General features: G+C 34.8%; 1 protein-coding gene across 1 annotated transcript; it reads left to right on the top strand.

Moving 5' to 3' along the window:
* The first annotated feature begins 275 nt into the window (after nucleotides 1-275).
* Nucleotides 276-7,543, top strand: LOC115975922. The gene is made up of 12 exons (XM_031096983.1): nucleotides 276-782; nucleotides 1,065-1,267; nucleotides 1,362-1,559; nucleotides 2,018-2,089; nucleotides 3,905-4,000; nucleotides 4,328-4,407; nucleotides 4,512-4,587; nucleotides 4,793-5,003; nucleotides 5,128-5,324; nucleotides 6,086-6,185; nucleotides 6,423-6,512; nucleotides 6,668-7,543. Exons 1-12 carry the CDS (start codon nucleotides 299-301, stop codon nucleotides 7,417-7,419), a joined length of 2,559 nt encoding a protein of 852 aa, XP_030952843.1. The 5' UTR covers nucleotides 276-298; the 3' UTR covers nucleotides 7,420-7,543.
* The last annotated feature ends 5,538 nt before the right edge of the window (nucleotides 7,544-13,081 follow it).

Here is a 13,081-nt window from a genome sequence, read left to right on the forward strand (position 1 = left end):
AACAATAGATAACCCTTCATGTTTGTCTACAATTTGACAGGCTCACTTTATCTAACAATAGATAATCTATCGTTGTACACTTGTTTGTTTTAAGTTGTTATGTTTCTAATGTGGGATTTTATTTCGAGTATAAATAGGGCCTAAGTGTGCTTGTGCTTTTCATGACTGTCCAAGCATTTGCTTTTTAGTCTTTTCTTTATCTTAGTCGAACGTTTTTTCTGTTTTAACCTTTGTTCTTATTCAATCCTTCCAAGTTCGAGGCTTTTGAATAAACATGAAGGGTTTTTTGTTCTTTAAAATGTCTGTCGTTTTTGTTGTCCTTGGTTTATGTCCCTATGTCATGGCTAAGGAGTGCACAAACATTCCTACTGATATATCAAGACCAGAACTAGCATCACTGTCACACACACTTCGATCCCACCTCTTCTCTACTAACAAGCAGCATGAAATGCATTTGACACCAACTGACAATTCGGCTTGGTCAAATTTGGCATCCAACACCGTAGATAAACGGGGTTGGGATATAATGTATCAAAAAATGAAAAATAAAGCTGTGTTTAATGTCTCCAATGACATTCTCCAGGAAGTGTCGTTGCATGCTGTGAGATTGGCTCCAAATTCAATGCATTGGCAAGCACAGCAAACGAATTTGGAGTACCTGTTGATGTTGAATGTGGATAACTTGGTTTGGAGCTTTAGGAAGACGGCCGGTTTGCCAACACCTGGGAAGCCATATGGGGGGTGGGAAGACCCAAGTGAAGAACTTCGGGGTCATTTTGTAGGTTGGTTTTAATCTTGTTATCAAAAAAAAAAATTAGCTATTTTTTTTCTTTAGTGGGTGGAATTTGGCACATTGGTTCACATTATTCTAAAGTTTAAAGAAAGTAACTAGGGATATGATCCAAGGTAAGGATGAGTAGCATAAAAAGATCCATGAAGCCGAACCCCCAATCAGAAGGAATTTTAATATCTCTATCTAAGATGCAATTTAAATATCTGACATTTTATCTTTAATGTTTACAATGAATAACAAGATTTTTTTTTTTTTTTAAATTATCTTGAAGGGCATTTCTTGAGTGCAACAGCAAAAATGTGGGCTAGCACTCACAATGAAACCATTAGACAGAGAATGACAGCAGTGGTGAATGCTTTATCTGCCTGCCAGGAGAAAATTGGCACCGGATATCTTTCTGCTTTTCCGTCTGAGTTCTTTGATCGTGTTGAAGCTATAAAGCCTGTTTGGGCTCCATATTACACGATTCACAAGGTAGAATCTACTTCTGTTGCTTTACAAGATGGAAATGATATATTTGGCCTCAAAATTGTTGTACAATTAGCTTTCAACTTTTCTACTTTGACAGATCTTGGCAGGCCTACTTGATCAACATACATTTGGTGAAAATGCTCACGCTTTAAAAATGGTGACATGGATGGTTGACTATTTTTACAAACGGGTTCAGAATGTGGTAACAAAGTACAGTATAGAAAGGCACTATACATCACTTAATGAAGAATTTGGTGGCATGAATGATCTCCTTTACAGGTTATATACCATTACGGTAAGTAAATTCATCTCTGTGTATTAGCTCCTCTAATAAATACTTCAAATTTAAGTACTTGATATTAGTTCTGTACTTGGTTGAGATATGTAGCAAGAGAAATAGAAGATTGTTTTCTACCTGGTAATTATTTCAATTTGCAATTGTTACAGAACTTGTTCTTTGGATTTTTTTGTGTGAGGGTACCGAGCAAGAACTGTTGCCTTAAATGAAAATAGCCTCATTTTCATTATCTAATAGCCACTAAGGATATGAATGAGTAACATTTTGAAATGTTACCATCGTTACATCAGAAGTTTGCCTAATATGACATGAATTGTGGAAAGTGTAGTTTTCTTTGTTTGATTAGATTTCCATTAATGTCTTTCTGGTAGCATGTTGTTTCTTTTGCTTTCATGGTACCTGTGTCATTCTGATCTTTTGGTTCTAATATAAGTCTTTCATTTTATTATGTGCAGAGAGATCCAAGGCATTTGATATTGGCTCATTTATTTGACAAACCCTGCTTTCTAGGACTCCTTGCAGTACAGGTAATCCTTATTTTCTGTTGGCTAAGTATAGTGCATTTTGGCATATAACAAACTTCCAGCAGTAAATTGAGACTTTGTTACTTTAGAGAATGCTGTCTCCTCTGGAAATACACAAAATTCTGAAATAGTTATCTTAGGTTCAAAGTAGAAATGAGTGGCCTTGTCATCTAATGGTATTGTTGCTTCAACTTTTTGTGGGAGGTTGCAGGATTGATATTTTGTTCTTTTATAATAAGCTCTATTGGTTATGTTCCAGATTGCATATGTGTGTGCATTCACGCTTTAATTCCCTTCAAACATACATGATTCCATTTGAGGATCCATTGAATTCCTATCTTTTTTGCAAAAATTCAAAGCCTTTAAAATTAAAAATCATTATGAACATATTGAAATTGATAGTAAGACTAACAATGTTTTGTAAAGAACACTATTTATTGAAGTAGGAAGTAATATATCTGACCATTATTTGAAGTGTTACGATTTTAAGGAAGGGAAGATGTGAGCTGAAATTTTTTGTTTGAAGGTTGTAATGGGAGCTAAACTCTTCTTGTATTCTTGTTAATAGAGTATTTATGATGTTCAAAAAAAATACAACAACCTAGCTTTATTCCCAAATTTGTTTTGGGTTGGCTATGGATCCTTAACAGAAAAAAGGAGATTCAATTTTATGTTGATCCAGTGTTCCAATATGTGAATCTTTGAAGCTGGATTTATTCTGTCTGTCCTTGCCTTTATTTCAATTCTAGATTAGTAATATTCAGTTTACTACTGGCCTATCATTCACTTCACTTCTGGAGCAAAAGAAATCTTTAATAAATCACATTGGCAGCAATTATTTTGTCCCACTTTTTTGTCTCTAAATTTTTGTTGATTCTAAGCAGGGGCGGAGCCAGAGGGGGGCGAGGGGGGCACCTGCCCCCTCTGACTCCTAAAACATTCTTGCATATGTAGTCTACTCTAGTTAGTGCCTGAGACATTGAGAAAAAAAGAAAAAGAAAAAAAAAAGGACACCCACTTGAAAGTGACCCAAGAAAAAGAAAGGAAGAAAAATTTATTCCTAAAGACCAAACCAGATAACCTTTTCACCATTTCACTATTATCATAAGCAGTTTTTGTCTGTCTTGCACCTATTTCACTACTTTTTCTTTTTTTATTTAATATCTTTATTTTCACCATTTTCACTGTGATACATTTCACAGCATTTTATTATTAAGTGATGCTAGAAATATTACAAATTTTACTACTTATGTCTTACAAATTAGCATCTCACCAATCACAAAAAATAGTTTCAAACATATATTCATTGTTTAAGTAACACTACTCACATTTTTACCACATCAATTTGTAAAATTTGTTGTAGGTATGACTATGAATTGGTTATTTTTGTTTATTTATTTTAATACCATGAAATATATTCATATTTTCTTACCATTGTTTTGTTATTATTATTGATTAATATTTTTTAGATTATTTTTACTTTTAATATTGTTTTTTTAATTTTGCCCCCTCTAGACTAAAATCCTAGCTCCGTCACTGATTCTAAGTAATATTATTTACCATCTGATTTGAAATTGAAATACAAAAGGATGGTGTTAAATGTACGGATGAATTACTGAGTACTGCATACATTCTTCTTTTCACAGAATACCATACAGATTTTACGCTTCTCTCAAAATTACATCACCTATGCTTATACAGTTTAAAGCTGTTCTTCTGAATTTATTCATATTCTAGTTTCTATGTTATTCCATATTCAGACTTCCACACTTTTCTAAGTTACTATTATTTGACAAAAATTCATTCTTTCACATTTAGGCTGATGACATATCTGGATTTCATACCAACACACATATCCCAATTGTTATTGGATCTCAAATGCGGTATGAAGTCACTGGTGATCCACTTTATAAGGTAAACTGAGTTATAAATAATCTGAACTATGGTACTTGACAAAGCCTTATATATTTCTACTGCATATGCTTATGCTGAATCACTATATGCACTTTTTTACCTCTCCCTTCCCCCTTTTTATTTTGGTTGTTGGTTTGATGCTGCACTCCTGTTCAATTGGTCTTTTCACCTTTCTTGTTGAGACATTTTGATCCTTCACTATTTTGTCTTTGTTTTTGTCACTTTAGAGGCGATACAGTTCTTCTGAGGCTTTACCTTATGCTAAAAATATGGTTATGAATTTTTCTCAAAAGATTTGTAATGTTCATTCAAAATTTTTTGTGCCAGGCAATAGGGACGTACTTCATGGACGTTGTGAACTCTTCACACATCTATGCCACAGGGGGGACATCAGAGTCAGAATTCTGGTATTAATATTAGTCAATATTGCAATTTATCTCCGGTGAACTAAGCACCATATGCTATAAAGTAAATATGAAACCTCATGTGCATCTTTTTAACATATGAACAGGACTGACCCGAAGCGATTGGCAGATACCCTAGACACTGAAACTGAAGAATCGTGCACAACTTATAACATGTTGAAGGTATATTGTTTAAATTAAAATAGAATTCTTTATTAATTGCTCTTTTGAAAGCCGATTTGCAGCTATATAAAAATTTACACATTTACATCGAAGGTTGGATTCCCTTTGACATTTGTGTATGCATGGCCCTTTTGTTTTTCTGAGATACACTACCCTGGTAAATGTAAATATAATTAGATTAGCATGCATTGGTGACCTTTTGTAGGTCTCTCGCCACCTGTTTACATGGACCAAAGAAGTGGCATATGCAGATCATTATGAGCGTGCCTTGACAAATGGTGTTCTAAGCATCCAAAGAGGGACAGAACCTGGAGTGATGATTTACATGATCCCACTAGGTCATGGAGCTTCCAAGGCCGTCTCCTACCATGGATGGGGAACACCGTTTGACTCTATGTGGTGTTGCTATGGCACAGGTATGGATTTGATTGTCAATTTTTAACTCATATAGATTTTCCTCATATTATTATAGCAATCTCATGTTATATCTCTTTTAAGTTCCATTGATCTAATAAGTTTTTAATCTTTCTGCTTCTGTAGCAACTGAATCATTCTCGAAGCTAGGAGATTCAATATATTTTGAAGATAAAGTAAAGGGTCCAGCTCTTTACATCATCCAGTACATATCAAGCTCATTTAATTGGGAATCTGGACAAATTTTGCTCAATCAGACAGTTCTTCCTGTTGTTTCCTCAGATCCATACCTTCGAGTGACATTCACATTTTCTTCAGTGAAGGTACTGGTCACAGTTAATTTTTTATACCTAGATACCACTGTTGAAAATATTTTCCTCTTGACAACACTTAGTGAAACAAAGAAAAAGAAAATTGTTAAATATCAAAACTAAAAGATATATCTAGTGATAAATCTGACTTGAGTGGAAGTAGGACACTAAAAGCTATATATCTAGTGATGGTTCTTTGAAACTTGGACTATTTTCATTGCAAAAACATTGTTCACTTTCCTTTTTAATTTTTCTGGTTCAGATTAGTTTCCTGATCAAATTCTTAGTACTTCCAAATTGAACTTCAATTCACTATTTTTTTCATAACATGTGACATTACTTCCATAATATTACCTATGAAACTCCTCTTGAAAGATTTAAAGTGAAAGAACTACATGTGACTAGGTCCACAACTTTCCAAACTAATTCAAGCGCACCACACTCTCTTTCTCTCTCTCTCACACACGCACGTCCACATGCACACAAGCCACACACGCCACTGCTCAAGCAACACGAGTTGTGAATGCATAGACAAACACTCATCCTTTAATAAATCCCAAAGATCACATATGACGGTACTGGTATTGACAATAAAGGAGAGCATAACAAAGACAACATCTAAGCTGACCATCAGTTATGTTGTGTTAAAAAAGTACTTGAACCATCTGATATAGAGCTTAGGGTTAGAATGTGGAGACTGAAAAACATATGCTTTGTTTTCAAAGTACTAATTAAGTGTGAAGGTGACTGATTAATTAAAAAACGAACTGCAGGGGGCAGGCCAATCCTCTACCTTGAACTTGAGGATACCAATTTGGACAAGCAATGCTAAGGCATCAATAAATGCTCAGAGTTTGACTGTACCAGCTCCAGGTGTGGATCAACTCTCTCTCTCTCTCTCTCTCTCTCTCTCTCTCTGCTACCTTATTTTCTAAAGAATGAACAGATCAAAAAGCAAAGAAAGGTCTTGGCATATTTCTACAGTCGCCATTTTATTGTTTAATCTTTTATTTATTATGATGATCAAATCCTTTCCAACTCTATCATGTGTACAAACTGTAGAGTTCCTTGGGGGGTGACCATTTCTTGCTTATTTCATTCATGATGCAGGTAATTTCCTATCGGTCACTAGAAAATGGGGACCCGGTGACAAACTAACACTTCAGCTGCCCATTAATTTGAGAACAGACGATATTAGAGGTATTTTCATTGCGAATAGTCCACTTAAACAATTTATGCAAATCCTGATTCCAAGCATACCATTTTTCTTCCTTAACTTTTGTAAATTTTTCTGAATAGCAACAGAAATATTACAGATGATATATTACTTACTAATTCTATCTAATAAAATTCAGATGACCGGCCTGAGTATGCTTCTCTTAAGGCCATACTTTATGGCCCTTATCTGCTTGCGGGTCACACCACTAGAGACTTCGACATCAAAACTGGATCAGCTAAGTCTTTGTCAGACTGGATAACTCCAATCCCTGCTGCCTACAATGCTTATTTGGTTTCACTTTCTCAAGGGTCTGCAAACTCAAGTGTTGTCTTAACCAACTCAATAAAATCACTTACAATGGAAAAAACACCTCCACCTTTCAACACTTCTGCTGTTAGAGCCACTTTCAGACTCATCCTAACTGACTCACCTCCTCCAAAGTTTTTGACACTTAAAGATGCTATCAACAAGTCAGTCATGTTAGAACCATTCGATTATCCAGGAATGGTTGTGGCGACCAAAGGCAAAGATAAACAAGTTCAAGTTGCAGCCTCTCCTGTTCGCGGTGGTTCTTCTGTTTTCCGGGTGGTTGCAGGATTGGATGGAAGGCCTGGGACAGTATCATTGGAGTCAGAAGGCTACAAGGGTTGCTTTGTGCATAATAGTGGTGAGAAATACCGTACAGGTACAATCATGAGGCTCGGCTGCAAGTCACGCTCATCAGGTGCCAATTTTAATCAGGCTGCTAGCTTTGTAATGGAAAAGGGACTAAGTGAGTATCATCCTGTCAGCTTTGTGGCAAAAGGGGCTCAGAGGAATTTTCTTCTGCAACCATTAATGAGCTTCAAGGATGAATTTTATAATGTCTATTTTAACATTCAAGCTTAACTAGTTTGGTGGGAGAGTGGGAGGTCCTTTACAATATGTACCCTTGCCTCCTTGCTATTTTGCTACTTTTTTCAAGTTCAACAAGTTACGTGTACTGTTGGACCTGTAAAATTATGTAACACGAATGAAGAGAAATAATATGTCAACTTCAAATGATCATTTTTGTGATCATATAGTTTTAAATGTGTGGATAAAGATCAAAATCAAGAATGAAAATAACTTTGATGCGTTTGGTATACAGATTAACTTGACTTGTGATTGTGAATAAATTCAGGTAAATATCATGCAGGCTTATCTCAATGTTTATCTACAGGGGAGAAAACAAAATTATGGAAGAACTGATATAATAGAACTCTGGCTTTAGATTGTTGATCTTTACTTTGTCTGGTTCTGTATGAGACTTAAGAGAGAATGCATGCGCTCTCTATAGTCTGATCATCTCTTATAAGCACGTTAAAATTTATTATTAAATGATTAAATTCACTATTTTTTATATTTTTGAGATAATTGATAATTTATCATGATATCATAGTAAATGGTCTATTTTTTTTAATTAGATATTTGCTCTATTTCCTATTTAATAATTCTACCTGTTTGCCCTGCATATTAAAGGTTAAATGAATAAATTCATCATTTCTTAATAACTAAAAAATTTGGGGCAATAGTTAATTTATCAAAACTGAATATCTTTCCTTTTTTTTTTTTTTTTAACACACAAAGGAGAGGGGAGAAGGTCTTAAAGAAACTGACAGTGATGTATATCCAATTATTTCCTTGTTTGTCTCTTTTATCTATCACCAATTCTTTGTTCTCCAATTTATTATTGAATTATTATAAATTTACAATTATAGCAACAAACATTCTCCAATTTGTGTAGTGGCAAATAACTTATTACAATCTTTGTCGTAATTACTAAATTAGCATATTGTTGTTCATGCACAATAAAACTAGTTTTAGTAGTTGATTCATTTGAAAGTAATATTACATCAATCACAACTTATCATCTCAATAAACTATGTCTTTGACTCATTATTTTCATTAGGGCATTGATTTCCATACAAGCTTAAAATTTGTAATTTTATTCTTTCTCATTTAGCCCACCACTCAAAATATTTGTAAACCATATCAATGAATGAGTGATCAATGATAAATACTATATTTAGAATACACAATACTACAGTACAATAGTACAATTGCAATATAATAGTATAAGATAGTACAATAAATGTATGTATAATAATGATGGTACAATGGATCCAAGAGTGGGCTTGGGCCTAGCACTCAATAATTTGCATCACAAGTAAACAACAATGCAACTCCTCAGGCCAAAGACACTTCATCTATATTTATATATTTCTAAAAGCTGAAACGTAGCATTTATTGTTGTTACGCTCTAGTTAAGTCACATTAGCATCCATGTCATTATCTTTTTCTCTCTTTTTTTTTCCAATTTTCCTATAATTGTTTTTAACATTTATTTTTTTAATATTTACACTTCTCCAACCTTTCTCCCTCCCTTACCTTTTCATCTCCCCACTACCCTCTAAATTAATATCACTCTTCCTCTTCCTCTTTCCCTTCATCTTCCTTTATTTTTGTCTTTTTTTATTCACACATTCTTACTATAAATTTATCGCTATCTTTTTCATTTTATGCATAGTTTTCCCTCACAACAAAAAGATTCTCTCTCTCTCAAATTTTTGGTGATTTTTTTATTTTTCTTGCATATCTGCTTTAGGTTGATAATTTTTTATATTCTTTAAAACTTTACTTTTGGTTAATGCGATTTAGTTTTGTTTTTTAATTTTTTTTGTTCTTTTTTTTTTTTTTAGGAAACAGTGATACTTATTACTTATTAAAACACACGAACACGAAATTAATATCACTCTTCCTCTTTCCCTTCATCTTCCTTTATTTTTGTCTTTTCTTATTCACACCTTCTTACTATAAATTTGTCACTATCTCTTTCATTCTATGCATAATTTTCCCTCACAACAAAAAGGTTCTCTCTCTCTCTCTCTCTCTCTCTCTCTCTCTCTCTCTCTCTCTTAAATTTTTGGTATTTTTTTATTTTTCTTGCATATCTGCTTTAGGTTGATAATTTTTTATATTCCTTAAAACTTTACTTTGGGTTAATGAGATTTAGTTTTTTTTTTTTATTTTTTTTTGTTTTTTTTTTTAGGAAACAATGATACTTATTAGAACACACGAACACAAAAGTAGTATTTTTTTTTAATATGGTATATAAAAATATAATATTATTCTATTACATAGCATGATTTGGATAATTTGGTATCTATTGTTGTAAGGGCACGATTCGTAACGAACCGTAACAGTGTTGGGTTCGCACGTAAAAAGGCCCAAACAACATCATTTGTAGAGCGTGGGTTTGAAAGGCTAGGCCTTGGTTGCCAAACGGTGGGTTTTTCGTGATATCCATACATGGTTAAGTCATCTTTGCCCTAGGAGTCTTTCTCTTGGAGGCGGGCTGGGAGGCTCTAGTTTTTGGCCATTTTTCCCAGCCCCCTCTTTGTGCACTAACTTTTACATTATATAGTCCTTCTTGGTTGATCCTAGCCCTCCACTCGTTGGTCAGGCAGGTGCTTACTTCTGTACCTGTCCCATCAGTTGTCCCCTCTTACTTTCTATTAGTTGCGAGGATCGAAGTTACACCGTCCAATCGTCTTTTCTCATTAATATGATCAGGACGTTGGCCGGTGCATTTAATGCGAAGGGGACGTATTTTCCTTGAACCTATTTCGCACCGTACCTCCACGTGGGCCCTATTCCACTCACATCCCCTTCAGGGGACTATTTGGGGAGGGCCTTCACTAAGACGTTGCTCTTCTCATCAAAATCTCAGAGTGCCGAGGATAGGGTCGTCCTCAGCTGTTCCCCTTAACCCCTCGGCCTTTGATTACTCATCCTCGGCACACTACCTCCTCGGCACGGGCCCTGAGCCCGGATAAAGCGTGGGCCGGATCATAAGCTCCTCGGCCCTACAATTGTAAATTGATATTTCTTCTATTACATAGCATGATTTTTTAAAGTGCTCAATTTAGATGTTAAACTATAAGACTTTACTAATTTTTGTTTATTCTTTAATCCTTTGTGGTGGACAAAGTACTCTTAATAATTGTATTAGAAGTACACTATAATGCCATTTATTTAGAAAAAAGTAAAGGTTAACCAAACGAAAATAATCGGATGGGTGACAAATTTTAGTTTTTACAATTTTATTTTAATTCTTATTATTATTTTATGACAATGCATATATAGAATTTTAATTCTTAGATTTTGCTAATAATTGTTTATCTGATAATATGTTTTGGGTGGATGAAATTACAACAAATTTTTTTCCTAATTGGTCAAATTAATCATTGTTAAGTTTTATTAATTTTCTAAGTTATATTTTTCGGTGTTTTGGATTGCAGATAGAAAAAATAAGATTTGAGAAAGTTTGTGTAGGGGCAAAGGCCCAAGATCATACAATGGGCCTTGGGTCCCGTATGGAAAATTCGACCACCTCCGAGGAGAAGGCGTGGGTGCCAAAAGGGCTCCCAGCCCAATTCTTGTGGGCCTGAAGATGTTTAAAAGGCAGTCCGAGGAGAAATGTCTCCTTGGACATACCAAATATAGCTCAAACATGCATTCTGTCTGTTAGAAGGATCCACCCCAACGAGCATTAGTAACAAGGATGAGTCCCACAAGCCCGTAAGAATGAAGAAAGCGTAGGATGACAAGGGTGAGGCTGTAGCTGCCACATTAAATGCATGGCAGCTACTTTTCTGGTCACATTAATGTGGAGAGGACTAGTAAACAGTGTTGCCTTGGCTACCACAACTCACAGAAAGATAGGGGGGAGATATCCGATGGGACATGCACTCAAGTGAAGGTCCAGATGATCAACAAATGTAAGGCCCTGATGACTTCAAGAGGGCTATATAAGAAAGGGGAGTCCCCATGAAGAAGAGAGAAAAAAGGAGGAACTGAGAACAGAAGAACAGTACTAGAACCATAGCCTTTGAGTAGGGACTAATATATATCCCCCACGTCTCCTCGGACTGAATATCTAATGGACATGAAAGGGGGCTTTCTTACTTTCAATTGTTGCATGGCCCAATTTTAGCTAGTATACACTTCGTTAAGGCCTAGTTCTGTAACTCACTCTCTACAAATTCATTGTTTCGGGCTCCTTGGGCCAGAACCCCATACCTGTTGGGCCTGGGCCCTGAATCGTGACCCCACAGTTTGTTTAAAACTAAAAGAATAATTTCCAAATTTTATATTCTTTTTAATGATTCAAAAAATGTTATAAATAAATTTTATTAAAAAATGAATATTTTCTTTAACTTATCTTTTGAATTTCTGAGAAAAATTGTATTATCTTCATTTTGATACGACAAAATTTATATTTATGATTTATAATTGTTCCTATATTACATTTATGATTGTTCTTATAATAAATAAAAATATGATTACAAAATACATTATTCTTTATTAAATTAGTTTAAATTGTAAAAATAATAAATAATAAAATCACCATAAAATAATCATCTTGCACTATGCGTGGGTTCGCGGCTTGAAATTCGAGAGAGTGAATTGAAGTGTGTTTCTTGATTCATTAGTCAGAATGTTTGTGCATTCCTTGGCCATGGCATAACGACATAAACCAAGGACAGCAAAAATTACCAACGTTTTAAAGAACAAAAATCCTTCCATATTTCTTTAAATCCCAGAACGCAAAGGCCTTGAACATGCAAGAATTCAGTAGGAACAAAGATCAAAAACTGCTAAAACAGTATGAATTTCAGTGCAAATGAAAAGAATAAAAAGTAGTACTTATATTGAAAACCCAGAACACAAAGCACCCAAATTTAGTAAAAGAAAGTGGAACATAATCTAAAACACTCAAATCCAAGTGCAAACTCAAACCCAAAAAAGAAAAAGAAAAAAAAAAGAAAAGAATCACAAGCAAAGCTTGAACGGTGGAAAAACAGTAGCACACGTGAGCCTCTATTTATACTCGAAATAAGTGACACGCATTTTTTTTTTTTTTTTTTTTGAGAAACAAGTGACACACATTAGAAACATAAAACTACTCAAACATATATAAAGATAGAAACTTTTTGTTAGACACGTAGGTCAACATGTGGAGTTATATCATCGTAAAGAATGGCAATCTAGAGCTCCTTGTTATTTGAGCTGTTAGTAACATATAACAACTTAAACAATACACATACCTATCATCCAAGTGGAAGGATGAAATTAGCATCGGAGTGGGAAAGATCAAAGATCCATCACCCATTGAGGGGAACTTTTCCTGAAGTAACAGTGTTCTTGTTGGTTGGAAAAAAATTGCAAACTAGAGAAAAGGACTGGATACTTTCAAATCCCTTGGAACATTTTATTTGCCTTTGGAATATGGATATTATGGCAGCACCGAAACAGGGTGGTTTTCAAAAATCTACCCACTGGTCAAGCAATCCACAAAGAAATCACCCAAAGAGCAGCTGAGTTTGTTTTCTGTGCTCAGAACGTGGCTGCCACAAGCTTCGAGTTGAAAAGCTCATCAGATGGGAGAGACCTCAAAGGGGATGGTTTAAACTAAACACTGATGGTTCTTCGCTGGGTAATCCTGGTATGTCAGGTGGTGGGGGTA

This window comes from Quercus lobata, chromosome 1, assembly GCF_001633185.2.
Source record: "Quercus lobata isolate SW786 chromosome 1, ValleyOak3.0 Primary Assembly, whole genome shotgun sequence".
Classification (NCBI taxonomy): Eukaryota; Viridiplantae; Streptophyta; class Magnoliopsida; order Fagales; family Fagaceae; genus Quercus; species Quercus lobata.